The sequence below is a fragment of the Neodiprion fabricii genome, chromosome 2, assembly GCF_021155785.1.
Source record: "Neodiprion fabricii isolate iyNeoFabr1 chromosome 2, iyNeoFabr1.1, whole genome shotgun sequence".
NCBI lineage: Eukaryota > Metazoa > Arthropoda > Insecta > Hymenoptera > Diprionidae > Neodiprion > Neodiprion fabricii.
The window spans coordinates 32,317,359-32,335,353 of record NC_060240.1 but is presented as its reverse complement, the minus strand read 5'-3'; the positions used below and the strand labels follow the sequence as shown (position 1 = coordinate 32,335,353).

Below are 17,995 nucleotides of genomic sequence, written 5' to 3'. Positions count from 1 at the left end.
GGTATGTAGGCACATGTATACGCGTGTGCACGCATCTAGAAATGTGCGTCGTATACAATGCTTACGGATATCATGTATATCCATCTATGTACGAAAGTAAACGAACTACGCATTGAAAATATAACACACACGGGTATAGCAAACGAAAAAAAAAAACAAGAAAAAAAAACCAAAAAAAGGAAAAAACTGAACGGGGAGGTGGAAGTGGAGGTGGAGGAGCGCTGCTGCATATCGTGCAACGTTTTTTTCGAGCTGCGTATAAAAAAAAAAAAAGGAAACACGCGTACCTACGTGTAACGTTATATTTATGCACATGTGTAAAGGTGTGCGTTTTAGAGGGGACGTACTTATATACATATAGAGGTTCTACGCGAGGAGGCATAAATACGACAATACATAGCGCAGAGAGGGTAATATGAACGTGGGCCGTTGAAGCGAGATTTTCCCGCATCAATGAATGAACTCACGGATATATTTTGAAAGAGGCGAGAGGAGAGCGTTATACACCGCGTCTCCTCTCTCCCTCTTCCTCACCCTCTTTCTCTTTCTCTCTCTCTCTCTCTTCTATCGCATATTTAGCGCGTAGGGGGGAAACATTGTCGTCACGGTGCAACGTCCACCTACACCATGCAACCCCCTCGAATCGTAAATTTCACGCAATTTTCTTGTAGAAATTGTTAACGTAACTCGCTGGTAACAGAACGGTGGAACGATTCGCACACCTTCGTTGTGGTTCGGAATAAAAATGTATGGTATAGATAATAAAAGATAGAAGGGTTTCGATATAGAATTTCCAAAATAATACTATATGGGAAAAGGTGAGATGTAGTATAAAAGTTAAAATATGGAAAAGCAAACAATAATAAAATCCTCGGAATGAATATATACAGCAAAGCAAAACGTAGAATTGCCAAAATGCTTTCGGGTAAGAACAGCTTGTCATAATTGATTCTCCGAACGCGACGAAACGCACAGCAGCATCACGTTGATTGATCACCGCGCCAAAATTCATACAGTCACATTTATGCCGTTCGTTATACGTATCGCGGGTAAAAACAACGTATTCCGACGATGAATCAGTGAGATACCTGTAAGAGGTGTCGGCGATCACCTGTATCGTTGGTATACGTAGGGACTCACTGTTATACCATAGGCACGTGATATTTCGCAATCGAGATCGAAACGATCCGAGGGAATCAGAAATAACCGCGTGTCGAATGATGTGAGTCAAAATAAAATTAATGGATTTTCTCCGTAATAATTTTCGCTTGTCAACAATCCTAGGAATTGATATCTATACGTGTATATTTATTGTAAGCCTCGATACTTTTTGTGTTCATTTTATTACAATACGTGTACCGTACGTACAACAATAAAATTCAATTCATTTTTTTCTTCACTCTCTCTCTATCTCTGTCTTTATAGGTACACCCAAGATTAGTAAAAATCCTAAAGCATCTCGGAGTATCGAACAATAAGGGAAGAAGGTTTTTCGACGTGACATTAAGATCGAATCGTTCGATTAGACAAATTAAATAGAAGAGGGACTAGAAATAATTCACGCGTTACCCATATCTCTAATTATTCACTTTTCAGCCCAAACAAGCTGCCCTCGCGTATGTAAATACGAGAGGTTGCGCTGCGCGCAATATGCAGTAAACAGATATAACACGGTGGAAACATCCATAATCGGTAGATAACAAACAACGTTCTGTAAGGCTCTTACGATTAGCGGGTAAATATATATACTCGAGAAAACGATGACGTGAACGGTAATGATAAATATAGAAATGGTGCATTCGAATAGATGCAGTATACCTACCTATATTACGATCTTTTAATCGCTCTGCAATAATTATTGTATTATTATGCCGGCCAAACTGATCCGCAACATTTACATATCTTTATATGTATAGTTTCACATACCTATACCGTACCTACATTGTACATCGATGCCTCATCACACGCTCTCTCTAAGGAGTGCAATAAAAATTTCAACAACAGCTGTAAACAAAAAAAAAAAAATCCCAAAGCTGTCGCTGCGGTGCAACGGATGCCAATTTCAATAGTTACACAGGCAATAATACATGCAGGGTGTCTCAACAATGATCGATCGTTCGTTTCATGTACCTGAATCACATTATATTCGTACATATTAGAAGCGTATCAAGAATTACGCGATATGTCGACGTACTGGATTGCGACATACCTACGTTGCGTATGCATGCGAGCTGGTTTATTATACCCGTGTGTGACATTGATTTTTTTTTCTTCCATCTTTTTACTCTTTTTTCTTTATCTTTTTTTTATATATCCGGCTTGATTTTGCTTAAAGAAGGCAAAGAGAGAGGAAAAAAAGAGGAAACTTTTACGACATTTTGCAGCCAATTACACGTGGCACACACGCTCACAGATTTATAGGATACGTTCAAGGTCTTTGCTTCATGGCATTTATTCGACCCTGGAACGCTGCTATATGTTCACTAACATATGCTTGAACAATTCACAAATAATTATTCTACACGGTTGAGGTAGAGTTACCGTTTCCGGATATCGTAATGTACCTTGTACGTGTCTGTCTGTCCTAATTATAGATCGTTGATCTGCATCTTCGCAACGTCTATGGTACGACCCTATAATTATACAATTGGAGAAAAATGGAAATTTGTCGTTTGAAACAATTTATTGTTACTTGGTGAGAAAAACATACGTCTCCAGGAAGAATCAAACAAGGGTAGGTTATATACACTTTACACATAAATATTACATATTCTCGGAAATATTAATAGGTAAAAACTGTATATTTTTTTATATCTTCAAACACGTACGCCGTTATAGATAACTCGTGTATTATATATATACATACACCTCGTTGTTCTTTCTCGATGGCGGTAAATTTAGCGAATTCCCCGTGTAATTGAATTACCATTAATTGTAAGAAAACAAAAAGTACATCAAGTATTACAGAGGGTAAAATTTGTGCGCCGATTCTTCGGCCAAAAAAAAAAAAAAAAAAAAACAGCCATGACTCGGTCAAAACCGATCTCATTAAGCGTTTGATGTACGATGATATACAGCATACATAGTACGGCTATTATACTATGTTTATTGGTGGGTTTATCAGTTTCAATTATTGTGGATTATTGTGCTCCTAATAGTAAAAGGATACCATACACAGGTAAGTACACGAGGTATGTACATGCGTATAGTTATTTAGATAAACATGTCCGTAATAACAGTGACTTAATCATTCGTTGTTATCTCTCACTCGGTTATACCATCAACTCGATTGTATGTACACGCAACGTAATCTGCGTACAAGTATACAATAACAACGATAACAACAATCATTAGATACACAATAGCCATACCGATACCGATGTGTATTACATGCGTAATGTAATAATATAACACGTATGTGTGGTTACGTCACGATATTTGTTCCCTGTAGTTATCGTTATTATATTATATTATTCTATAATATACATATTATTATCATAGAGTACCTGTAAGTCATGAACATCAATCGATTATACACGTTTAATGTGTTTCGAATAAATTGAGAACTGCATGTTTATTAATGCTTTCATTCTCCACGTGAGAATAGAGAAAAAAACACAATTCCTCAAAAATTAAATAGAAACCGAAGAACTAACGAGCATCGAGATAAATTTTACATCATTAAACGCTTCGAAGTATACCGTTACGCAATTGCTGAAATTTCTTTCTCGATTACATGTTTTTTCGTCCTTCTTCACTCGCCGATACTACACATTTTCTTTTCCTTTATTTTATTTTTTTTAATAACTTGGTTAGGTGATTAAATATCAATATATATCAATAAATATATTTGTATTATACAGAAGAACGTTAATCTACTTCTTGCCATACAAATTTTGCTTAAAGAATCGCATAGTCCGTAACAATAAACAAATCGTAACACGTGAGATTGACATTGCAAAAAAAAAAGTAAAAAATAAATAAATAAAAAAAAGTGAAATATACTCCTGTTCGTATTTCGATACCTTATTTTTCCTTCTTCTATTTCCGGTTCCGATATTTATACACGGAGTGACGTATACATCGGTACAGTGACTGTACAATATAAGTGGCGGGGGTCGAAAATAAAAAAAAAAAAGTGTCGGTTTTTTGGTGTCGTTTTTTTCCGCCTAGCCCCTACGGTGAACGAGCGATAAGGAACTTCGTTCCAAAAAGGAAAAAAAAAAAATTCCGTTGGCAATACGTTACGTCCATACTCTGTATGTACGTACTACGTAGAGCACATAAAGTATTGTTCCTCGGTGATGCTGCGCATGAACGAACCATCCGAGTGCATACGAGTAAGTATACATATATCGTGAAATGGTATCGAATGCCGACGCAAGGCGAGACGAGACGGTGATCACAGGATGTTGCACACGAATATCGACTTCTCGATCCTCGTCTCCTGTTTCTCAACGATCGTATGGATCCCACTCTCATTTACGTTACGCGCGTACCTACATATTTTCGATATTCCTGTACCAAGTGTTATTAGAATAGCCGGTCAGTCGTGGCCAGAATTTTAAATAACAATTGATAGATTTCAGAGGTACTACTGTGATTGGTATTTTTCTCATCCGCCCGGTCAATCACGCCTGATCCTAAATCAATTATGACCAGTTGAAGCCGTAATAATAATCCGAAAAGTCGTTCCAGGATATCGAAATAATTTAACCTTACAACGGGTAAAATTGAAGAATATTTATGAAAAATGCTGAGATATTCGACGTGTCGGAAGGTATAAGAAACGCAGGTTTATGCAGGGCGTAGGTATAATTGTGCCGCATGCACCAACGCCGTTGCATACTTACATTATACACGGTATATAACGTCAGCCATTGTTGCAAATCAGCGATCTTTACTTTCACTCGAACTTACAAGGAGGATTCTCCTCTCCATTATTATATTACATGTACATCTATCCCCACTGACACGAGTCACGCGGCGCGGTTATTACAATAAAACACGTTTTACAGCTGCAGCGTGTCATATATAGGGCATGCATGCAAGTGATATACATAAAAATCATGTGTCTTATACACGCGTTACATACCTACGAACGAATAGAACGTTTCTTACATTTACGGTATTACATTGTAATTCGTCCAGCCTGTTTGCCAGAAACGGTAATTTTACTACCTGGCAGACAGGCGGCGGGCATGATATACATGTTAAATGTATAATATACACTCAAGACGATATTCCATTATAACGCGAGGTAATTAGCGTAGGTATACATATAGCTATGTTACAAGCCGCACAATCGCACTTGCGACTTAATGAGATTTGTCTCATGGAAATTCTGCTGCTGCATATACCTATATGTGTTTATACGTATGTATGCATATGTATAATGTAACGTATGTACAAGGTTTAAACGAGATATCGCACGATTTACCGTTAGAATAAGTTTCAAACATTTTCAAAACCTGCACTCTCTTATACAGCGCCCACGTTATGTTTACTGCATATTGTTGTATACATATACACGTAGGTTATACAGATAAGAAGCCTGCAGCAGCACGGAGAAATGTTTATCGCGCGCACACACACACACACACATACAGACTTCGTGTACTCTGTGTTGTACATATCAACGCGTCGTACGTGCAACAGGTGTCGGGATATGAAAAAAAAAATATATATATATATAATAATAATAATTGAATATTCCCCAAAATCAGATTTTTTCCGGCGGACAATTTCACACAACCCTGTACGTACTTCTGCGTATATTAAACAGTCGATCTATTTTTCTCTTATTTTTCACGTAAAACGAACAGCGATATATGATATGTGTGGGGGAGGTATCACGAGAAAATTTAAACACACGACGTTACAAAAATATATGATTGTTCTAAAAACGAACAGTGATCGTAGGTGTGCAATAACAGAGATGTTCGATACAGAATTACAATCGAAAAAAAAAAACAAAAAAACAATACATGCAGGTATATAATTAGCCTCGAAACGATTAAAAGAATTCGATGTGTATATGTTACATACTTACAAGAATGTAATATATATGTACGTATGTGGTTGGAAAAAATTATTATCAAGATAATTGACTGGGTGTATAATATGGCTACATCACACCTTGAATCAAAGAACTTCTCGATGCCTCTCTGCAGGGTGAGTATTATGTACCTCATATACGTCTTCGGATATTACGTACAACGTAGGAATCTATTCAACGAGGCCGAGCGTCTTCGTACGTGCGCGTTCCGGACGAACGAAAAGTAGTTAAATTATCGTTAAACTGGGACGTTATTGTTAATTGCATACGCCACGGCGTCAAATTTAAACCGGTGTGTATTATTAAACTGGAGGTATAAGAAGATCGGTTGTACATACTGTTGTTACAACTCATTGTTACATGTAACGATATGCACTCACGTACCTATACTTTTGCACATCTAGTGTATAATCTGTTCTTACCCACTTTTTCGCTTCGCTTTTTTTCTTCTCAATCGGTAATAATATTTACTCATTGTGCGTAAAATATTATGTGTGATCGTTTCATGAGAGACGGTCGTGCAACAAAACGATCCAAGTACAAATAGAATAGTTATACAAAGCAAACAGTAAGAGGTGCGAAAGCTTGACAAAGGAATAGAGATATTCGAGTGAAAGAAATTTAGTGAAAACTTCCAGGCACTTGAAAGCGAGAAAATAAGGAAATAGAGGAAAAACGATTAAAAAAAAAAAAAGGACGGGTAAATTATATACACGTACGCATAATAAATAAAAATAACTACCTCGAATAAGAAAAACAATATCATAAAGTTAAAATACCCGAACCGTGGTGTGATATCCTTTGTTTGTTAACCAAAGTATACCAATGTAAGTAGCTTTTTCTCTCTCTCTCTTTCCCTTTTTTCAGTTGGCCAGAAATAGTCGGGATTCTATTTATAAACGTACAGTAACACCGTCTAAAATTACCCAGTTGTATCAATTGCACCAATTATACGTATCCACATGCTCTCTTCTCCCTCTTCTTTCTTTCTCTCCCGTTCTCTTGCCCCTCCCCCCCCCCCCCCTCTTCGCTTGATCACCTCCCGCTACATCCCAGCCAACCGCTCTCTTCAGCACTGACTAAAAACTACGTGTGTAGACACGTGCGTGCGTACATGGCATTATACATATATGTATCTACGAAACATGCGCGTACGGTGATATTAGAAATACGGGGTATCCATCCGCGCTCTCTCGCCACCGTGTCGTCCAAAGTGCTTTACTATCTATCTTCCCATACCTATGTATGTTATATACGCGTTGATTTTTCTCAATAGACGTTTTTAACCGAAAAACACACATAAATTGTTTCTTGTATAGGTCGTTTATTGTTTTTTTGTTTTTATTCTTCTTGTTTTACTTGGAATATTCAATATTAAAAATGTAGAAACGTCGTTATGTACCTGATATACGGATAAAGAACGATAGCTTTGTTACCACTGACTTTTTTCTACTATACCGATGTACGGAGAAAAAGACGAATGTTTGAACTGAATTTGATCGATTTCAAAACCACTTTACTGTTCGATAATTGAAGAAAAAAAATCTCATAACACGTTCAACTATCACGTTTTTCGCATATACGACGTCTCAGTGATGTATTGTGACAAACTTACTTATAGTCAACGCTGAAGCGATATATTTATACAAGTATTAAACACATATATAAACACCCACACACACATTTCGAAACACCTTGAGATAGGATTACCTTGTACTTTGTACAAGTTTTTAATTTTAATTCACTGACCTTTACTCTGATATCAGTGGCGTGTACATGTATACACGTACGTATAGGAAAATATGTTAGAACGTAAGAAATGAGTGAAATAAAAACGAGAAAAAATAAATTACCGAATAAGATAAAAACACTATCTTCGAATGATTCCGGACAGGTTTTTTTACATGTGTATTATACATTAAACCGAATACTGACAGTCACCGACTGGTTACGCTTAATTATTTTCCGATCCGCAATATAAATACTAAATATACATGTATATTTTATACATCATACCTATACAAGCGCAAAAGAAAATAAGAGAAGAAGAAGAAGAAGAAGATCGCATATTAGCATAAAAACGAATCAATTACTTAATTAATGTATACGAAAAACTCTAGGCCAGTTCGCTCACAATCAGAGCTTTGAAACAGCGACACGATGATTCGAAGTTGACAACCTGCACACCAATGCACGGATGGAAAGGACGGACGGAGGCGCTCGACCCCGAACCTCGCTGACTGGATGTGACGACCGTTATATTATACTCCGAGAATAAGGAGAGCCGTCCTATTAGCAGAATCGACAAACTGCGAGACGCTACGTTTTTTTTTCTTCTTTTTTTCCGATCCCAATTCAATATCGCCGCTAATTGAAATTGAACGTTTCCTTTTTCTTTGTTCGTTTTTTATTTTTATTTTTTTTTGATTGTTTTTTTTTCCATATAATTTTTTTCCATCTTCCGATACAACTATGCCTTCATTGACCAACAGATTTCGGAAGTGAACTGTTCGATAATGATGAGAATGGGGTGTACGTACGTACAATTATGCGTAAGAGTCGCGGTGTACCGTCCCGGTAATCGCTCGATATAGCCACCGATAGGTTCTCACATTTCTCGGAAACCGCGTGTATATGTTATGTGTAAGTATATTTATTTGTCGTTTATTGCATCGAGATATACTTATATGCACGATACGGGTAGAGTAATTTAGGTACTCTACGTATGTACATTGTAAGTATAGATAATTGCGACAAGGGAATCTCCTGGAAATATTCATATGGTGTATGCATGAGAAAGAAGTAGTATGTTAACGTATGCAGTTGCCTCGTCGAGTACATAGAGAGATAGATAGATAGATAGATAAATAGATAGGTAAGATTTATTTTGCCAATGGCAATTTTGGACAAGAATTATGGACACATAGAAAGCTGTAACAAGAAATAACAAGAAGTAACACCGAATGTAGAAGTATGAAGTTATACAGAAAAATAGAATGATAATAGAGTGGAATAAGACAAGTACGCATAGAATAAATTTAAAATACTATGAAGCAAAAATTAAGAAAAAAAAAAAAAAGAGAGAGAGAACAACTCGGCGTTATTGTACAGACGACGAGGAAGATTACCACCGCCGATTTTGCCATACCCGCGGATTGCAATCTTAATCGCGTTACACGTACACGCATGCATGTGCCTACACTACAGCTTATTGTTAGACCTACTTTGCCAAAAACACAATTGAAACACATTGGACTGGTACACATTGTAAACAAAATTTACGACTCGATCGATTCGTTGACGTACAAAAACGCGGCTGTCCGATATCATCGTTGATCGATTAATTAATTAACAGTGACGAATGAAGAAGAAAAAGGAGATGACGAAGAATAGAGATCGGCTGCGTTTTAAACATTGCACCGTGATTGTAACGTTGCGGTGACAACGCATCGTCTTTGCTGCAGCGATATTGCGGTTATTATAGTTTGTTAGGTCCGAAGAATCCCGTGGCCAATAACATAGTAAGCATGCGAAGAGAATGTGTGCGTGAGCATGTGCGCGCGTAATTATACGTGTACGTATACCGTCTGGGTACGTATGTAAAATGTGAATATGTACAGCGGAGTGGTTTCAGAGAGGAAAATTCTCGGAATACAAGCGATGAATGGACAGTGTTTTGAGAGAGCATCGTACGGAAGTGTGAGTTCGTCGTCTCTGCCAGAGAGACTTGGGCGAGCTACGAGTGGAAGGGACTCGGTACGGTACGCATATGTGACTACGGGTTAATACAATATACGTACGGTTCGCAGCGGCGACGACGACTTCTCTTCTAACTATACCCAATACCACCACCACCACCAACTACGTACTACCCACCGCTGCGTATAATACACGCTGGCTATCAGCTTATTTATTTAGTATAAAATTTCACGACAGTGTTAAAACTGTACGCCGCCTATAACCGTAATACGAGACACGGTGCAATTCAATGCTCTCCATACCGACGTCGGCCATCTTCTCTCTCTCTCTCTCTCTCTCTCGCTCTCTCTAAACGCTGCACATTATGCACTACGTCGTCTCCGTCAATGCCTCTGTGCGTCCGTGTGTTTTTTCATAACGTGTTACAGGTAAGCGTGTATAACCTACGAAGAAGCGTGCGACCGGAAGGAATTCTTATCTCGAAGTTTGTGTTTATTCCTCGGTTTCATTCTCGTAATACGTGTTGTTGGGTTAGTTGGACGCAATAAGATCAAGATACGAAATCAGAGCGTAAAGTGCACACAAATACCCCCGGGGTTCCTGCAATTTCCTTTTTCTTTTTTCCCCCTTTGGTATAGCTGTTATTATTCAATATATACCGATGTTCAATCGTCGGTTAAAGAAAGAAGGAAAATTACTCAAGTTATGTCGTGTTATGAATCGTGATCGGTAAAAGTCGTAATTTTTCATCATTATAATTATCTACCGAATATCTTTGCTGGCTGCTCAAGTCTGTATACCCAAGTCGAGACTCGCGATAATAAATTATTTATATGAGACGCGAGAACGGGAATCTTTTCGGTATCTTAGTTTTCGATTCATTAAATTATTCGTTTCTCAACACTGTCTGTTATACAAGTCTCAAGCGGTTGACGAAAATTCGGTATTCCTCTATAGAGTAGGTATAATACCTGCTGTACGTGTAGCGACGTCTTACACATAATAAACGAGAGAATTATTGTTTCTTAATATTTCCTTTGCTTCGTCTTTGCCCTCTTGGTTGTATTTCAGATGTAAATTATCCACCAACACATTTCTACGCATAACATACTCGTCACATACCTCTCGCTATTTTTCTCCGTACATATACAGTTTTCGTCAAAATGGTAGCCAAACCATAAGCGAATGCCGAATGGAGAAAAAGTCTGTAATTTTCGACAAAAAGATATCTTCTCATACAAGTACCGAGAAATAGTTTCACGTTGTTAACAATTGTCGTCCTCTTCAACTAAATCGGAACACTCCTTACAACGCAGCTACAGTATAAAATACTTGCCAAACATTGAACCTGATTCATAGAAAAAAAACAACCGTCTACACGTATACTATATTCAGCTCGTATACGGAATGTATATATTTATGTATTGTCACGATGCATAAGGTATACACACGTATATAGGTACAATACGATATTCCTCAAGGACGGGGAGAACAAAGTAAGAAGAAGCTTCAGGCAACAGGTAGACGGAAGACGGGGCACGGCGAGTGTCCGCAGGTGAGATGGATACAGGTAGGTAGGTAGGCAAAGGTATGGGTAGGTTAAGTAAGAAGAAAAAGGTGCAGAGGCCAGCCAGTCAGCCAGGAGGGACCCCCCAACGAAAGAAAGAACGAACGAACGAACGGTACGGAGTAGCATAGAATGACGGTGTGTTGGAAGTTGAGGTCGCAGCAGGTAGATGATAGAACCTCGAAGCTGGATAGAAGTTAGCCAGAGACTGACCATCGGCAGGTTGCTCTACTCTGCGCAGTACATTTGTACATCGTCGCTACGTGCTCGTGTATATATGCGCATGATACACACGTGAAGATGACTGTAACGTCACACGAGCGCGTATGCATCGAGCTCTCTTGCTTCTCGCGAGAGAAAGAAAGAAGGAAAGAATGAGAGGATAAAAGCAGCCCGATACCGTGTCCGACTGTGCAACTTTAGCGTATCAGCCAATATTTTATTTTTTCCTACGTTGCATTCTTCCAATAACGACGAAAAAAAATTATTTTAATAAAATCTCTGAAGCAAGGATTATAAGTGGATAGGTGTAGTATATGATTCTCGAGTGTAACGCATCATGGATTGTCATGATTCATATAATGTGACAAGTATACGTAATCTGGTCGTGATTAACGCAACAATCTTTCCGAGTTCCTACTACTCCGTAATCATTTTATTTTTTATTTATCAATTCTTCTTTTTCTTCCGTCAGCGAAGACGAAAATGCACAGACAGGATCTTGAATGTCGATGTTTATTAAGCATATTTGTGCGTTGACGGAGGAAGTCTAGAGTCAATGATTTGCGTGACAATCGACGGCATGAATATAAAGAAAATGGTTCGCCAACATGACCGAACCGTTTCGTTCTTGTCTCGCAGATAATTTACAATAGAAGGACGCAAATTATTGATAATTGTGTATCGTCGCAATAATAATCTGTTTTACAAAAATCGTTACGATCCAAGAATCTGCACTCAACAGTTTTCTGGCCTCACGTAGAGAAAATTGAACTCTGCAAGTACATAATAACGGTGTATCCTTACACATTTCCGGAAGGACCGTAATTCCGCGAGAGTTGGTTAGTTAGTTAGTTATGGGTGTAGGTACTAAATTCAGGGGTTAAATCTGTTATTTAATTTCGCGGCGACGGCAAGGTGCATTTAACCGAAGACCTGAAAGTCCGGGCATCGTATTCGTCAATCCTCGTACGACTTACTTGAGGAAATAAACTTGTCCCTCCGGCGTCCGCGCCTGTTCCCAACCCGGTGGTAGGGGTCCGAGATCGTCAACGGTGCTGATAACGTCGTAGCTGCGCTGCTTGTGGTGATGATGACGGGGGTGCGGCTGAGGTATGTGCTGCTGGGACTGTTGAGCAGAGGCGTACGTCTGCTGGAGAGAAGCGGGGCTGCTGTGGGCCCGGGGATGGGACACGGTGAGCCCTCCGTTATTCGATCCGGCCCCGGCGGCCCCCGAAGCCCCGACGACGACGCCGGCCACCGAACCGACGACCGATCCCGGGGTGCCGGCAGCGCTGGTGGTGCAACTGCCGGCGGCGCCGGTCGTACCTGAGGAAACGCAACCACTGCCGGGGGCGGTGCTCCCGCCTGCGGCACCCCCGCCGCCGCCCCCGCCACCGCCACCGCCACCGGTTGCGCCGAAGGCCGAATCGGCGCTGTTCTCACGGGAATGGCTTATAGAAGGGCTCTTGCTCCCCGTCGAGGGCGGGTTGAAGAACGAGTTCGGCAGGTTGCGCATACGCAGCGGCACCTGGAGCGGCCTTTTCGCGTCTGGCTTCAAGACGCTGTCGAAGAGCGCCTGGAGGTCCGACTCGGAGTTTTGATCTATGCGGACAACCAGGCTCGACTTCAGCTGGTCCACGTCCTGGTTCAGCGCCATTTTGGAACTTTACGTGACAACAATGATTACTCTGTCCAAACACAACGGTCCGGTGCGATATCCACACTCTCTTCCTTTGCCGATCTTGTATCACGCACCCATCTGTCCGTAAATATACCTACGCGCACACACACACTCTTTTCCTCGAGATTAGGCACCTCTTCCGAATTTCTTTTCCCTTCTTTTTTCAACGCGACCGTCTTTTCCTGATCTCTCTCCGTTGACTGAAGACTATAAAGACAGTTACCCTTATGGGCTTTGGTGTGACAACCGAAATTCGTTGCGCGCTTGCGCCCTCTGCGATGTTCCAGCGGCAGAGTTGGGAACTTATTGCTGAGCATCAGAGGGTTACCGATCACGACATGATGTCGGTTGCAATAACCTTCCGAGTACTGCCGAGTAACACAGTCGAAGTAATGGTAAGCCCAAGTCAATATGTATTTAACTTGTGCGTACTTACCGACTTGTAACGTTACAGAATCGTCAGCGATTCAAGAAATTAATAATGAGAACCAATTTATTCCAAAATTCGTAGCAAAAACGTGATTTAATTAAAGTACAGGCACCCGGGAAAAGTATGTATAAGATGGATGATAAATAATGATAGATCAGATGTCATAATGATGCAGAGACCAAAAAGTATATATGTATATGCGGTCCACGTACGATATTAATATATGTGACCCATACGTGACGCATACTATAAATTTTATAATTTTCCAGGAGACAAAATAGATTATCTACAATAATACGTTTATAATAAGAAATTAGAACAATTATTCATTTTGAAATAGGATTCTTTTCGACACGCGCTCGATCTATTCCATAACATTAATATTCGTAATTGCCAAATTTCGTTAATTTTGCCGTATCTATCACCGTTCTCGAGATATTCGCCATTTTAGATTCGAAAATTAGAATCAAATTAAAATTAAACAATAAAAATCCAGGGAAGTCCTTATAATGGCCTAATTACCTGCCCGATTCAATTTCCCCTTTAAGTAATCTCCAAAATTTCGTTAATTTTGCCGTATCTATCACGGTTCTCGAGATATTTTGCAATATTTTGGAACAATGTAAAACAAACTTAGAACAACACAGAACAACCATCACAATTGCGATAGCTCGAAAAATGTGGTGCTAGTTCAACAATTATTTTTTGCGAAATTTGTGAGAAATAATTTTTTTCGAACGCAATATTTTGGAACAATATAGAACAAACCTAGAACAACCCAGAACAACCGCCAGAATCGTGATACCTTAAAAGTGCGCTGCTAGCTCAAAAATCGGGTTTTTTCGGATTTTCTGTGAAAGTTTTATTCTCAGCCCTATTTCAAACTTGAATTAAATAATATTATTTATCAAATATATTTCAACTAGAAGAGTTATACATATATGTGACTAAATTATTTTTCGTTCTCACAGTAATAGGATTCTACGTAACAGTATATGTATAACCTCAAATTAACAGTAAATCCATAATTACCAATAAAGTTCGTATTCTCGGTATTCTCCTTGTTTTCACTCTGAGCTTTATTACTAGCTATTAAATTTTTTTTCCACTGAACAATATTTTTTTTACTAAATTTTCCCTGGTAACGACAATGCATTTTGTTTATTGAAATATATGTCTCACTTGGACACTCATGCACGCCTCCGTAATGGACATAATCAAACGCGCTGTTGCCAAATCTGTTTGAAGCAAATAAAAGGTCTTATCCTCACGGCTACTTGGATCGAAGCATCAACCATCTATGAAATATTTCAAGATGAAAATTAATTAACAAACATTAAATTTGCAACAGCAGAAAAACGATTTTAGCCTCATTACGTCATTTCAAAGAATCTGTGAAATATTTTTCTTTTTTAAGTAAAAGATATAATTTGTACACATTTACTTTGTTCAAAGACACTTCTCTTACGGTGGTTGAACACAGTTACATGATTACGAAAAAAACTGAATTTTGCTAAAACGTCAGAGGGCTCAGGATTACAAAGGTGTTGACCCTTTCAGAACTGAATGAAATCTGCGCTAGGAATATTTTTTTCGAAGCAATACAATTCTATATTTTTTAACTAAGGTATTGTGACGATTTACTTTAACAACAAACCTAGAACAACCTGGAACAACCTTCAAAATTTGTGAAACTTACAAGTGCAGTACCAACTTCCTGGAGATTTACCATTCGCGGAATAAAATTTCATTCAGTCGAGAAAATTTGACATACAGAACGGACAATTATGTTCATTTCATATCAATACATTCAGAATTTCCTACACCAGTCAGCAAATTATTAAACGATTTGGAATTAATAAATGCAGACGATCATCGTGATACAAAACCAAAATTAGGCCAAGTCATTATTACAAAAAGGGGAAAATATGGCATATTTAGCCTCGTAGTTAAACAAAAACACTTTGACAAAATTGAATTACATAACGTCAAGGTAGCCTTGGCAAATTTGAAAACGACATTATTAGATTTGGAAATAAAAACATTCAGAATTCCAAAATTAGGGGATATGACTGAACGAAGTATCAATAGACATCTCGAATTTACTAATAGATATTTTTGAGGATGAAGACATTGACATTACCATCTGTTCAGGTATAACCGAGATACCACCATCAGAAATACGACTGGAAATAATTTCGAAAATGCATAATGGACTAATGGGAGGACACAAAGGTGTGACCAAAACATATCACCCATAGTCAAATGGCGCTTTAGAGCGAAGCCATATTGTTCTGACAGAATATATGAAAACACTATATAGATAAGATGATTTCGATGATTGGGACAAGCTAGTACAATTTGCAATGTTTTCTTACAAAACGGCGGTACATGAAGCTACTAACTTCACGCCATATGAATTGGTATTCGGTAGATTAACGCGTTGTCTAAATTCTTTTGATATCGGGAAAGACCCTTTAACATATAACTCATATCTTGAAGATCTAATGATCAGAATGGCAGAAATGCAGACCCTAACTGCTAATAACTTATTGCAGGCAAAAGTAAGGTCGAAAACATATTACGATAGAAAGGTGCATCCTTTCAGAGGTGAAACAGGGGACGTGGTACGCGTACAAATAGAGACAAGAAAGGAAAAATTTAGCAAGCGATACCAGGGTCCATACAGAATAGTGAAAATCTTGGAAAACAACAGTGTAATTTTGGAAGGTAACAATGGTGAAAGATTCGTTAAACATGTAGACAAACTCGAATTGGCTTAGTGATGGAACACATTGTAGACTAACGCGACTACAAATAAGAGATTGGTTGCTCAGGAGCAAGTGCAGTACGGAAAGCACTACGGAAACGATCCGAAGAATTGTTTTATCAAACATCGAATATTCTTTATTTCTAAGTAATTTTAAGATTAACACCTACGAATGGGGCGTGACCAACCACAACGAGGGATATTCAACTGTAACTAGCTTTAAGTTTGAAGTCTAACACCTAAGATGGAAGTTCAGCAATGAACTTGATCTGCCCTTAGAGTTTGTTCAGAAGCTTCTGAATAGATCAACTCAGCGTGATGTTAACCTTGAAACCCTTCCTTTCTTTCAAATTCCTTTCATTCCAAATTAACGTTAAAAATGCTACAGTATATTAGAAAAAAATTAGATAATATCCAGAATACTACTGATGCAGACCGACAGGATCCGGGGGCTCTCGAATCTCGTCACCACAACAACAAATCGAAAGATCGAAAGATAAATCAATCCGAGTGCTAATCTCCAACATCGAACGAATTCTTGTTTTCACCTTTCTGATCAAAAGTTACTATTATAATATCCATTTGAAAATAAGACTAGAGTTGGTGGCTAGCTTCACTACCCCCAATTAGATCAAATGTATTGTTTCCAAGATTTGAACACAATTCGAAATAACAGCTATGAAAATTTTTCATGTCTCCAATTAATTCAATGTATTTAATTCTGCAAGACATTATGGTCGAATACAGAGAAATGAGGGCAAGCGATTTTAGGAAAATTATGTCGCATTGAAAAGGCATATCCGTATAATTGGAATAAAATAATGACTGTGTCGATAAAGACATGGTACTAACATTTACAATCGGTACGTAGTTTTACGTACTCACTTCGTACCGTCTCAATTTCAAGCTTCCATACCGACACTACTTTGGCTGCTACGAATGTCGGTACAAGTCCGTTAGGTAGAGTCGATAGAGCAGAAACCTCCTACGCTCCCAGGCCCACCTGGGCCCACTTGCCCGCCGAAAACTGATACACAAAAATTTACCCAGGGGTACTGTCTTTATAGTCTTCAGTCAACGCTCTCTCTCTCTCTATCGCTCCATCTCTAGTTAACGTGTATGTGTGGTACACTACTATTTTCGTCTTCAACTATTTATTCAACACACAAGGCACACACGGTTGTGCATACATGTAATAATAATAACAACACGGCATATGCATACGTACGTACATAGGCGCGCGTGTGCACGTATAAACACGCATACACGGGGAAATATAGTATTTGTAAAATATGTGTATACAGATAGGTGTGAGTGTGTTTGTGTATATGTATATATAATATATATTTGTATACGTATGTATCTACGGTTGTGTATATGATGTACGTTATTTAGCCACGGCACTGTGTTTTAAAAAGGCACTTCGATAAACACCCGACACTCCAGCTCGCTCTCCCTGGTTCCTCGACAGCGGCGATACTTTGCGATAGTTGTTTAAATCAGGACGAACTCCGAGGGAGACGAGGAACGATGCACTAGATCTGTTGATACACCGGTGAATAATTAAA

General features: G+C 38.7%; 1 protein-coding gene across 2 annotated transcripts in view; it reads right to left on the bottom strand.

Moving 5' to 3' along the window:
- LOC124176132 (transcriptional coactivator yorkie-like) overlaps nt 1-17,761 on the bottom strand; it is a 28,349-nt gene extending 10,588 nt beyond the window's left edge. For both annotated transcript variants that reach the window (XM_046557005.1, XM_046557003.1), the window contains exons 1-2: nt 17,280-17,761; nt 12,524-13,434 (exon numbers count right to left, since the gene is read on the bottom strand). In XM_046557005.1, the coding sequence (XP_046412961.1) occupies nt 12,524-13,203 (680 nt within the window). In that variant the 5' untranslated portion in view covers nt 13,204-13,434; nt 17,280-17,761. The remainder of the gene's footprint in view (nt 1-12,523; nt 13,435-17,279) is intronic.
- Between the last annotated feature and the right edge of the window lie 234 nt (nt 17,762-17,995).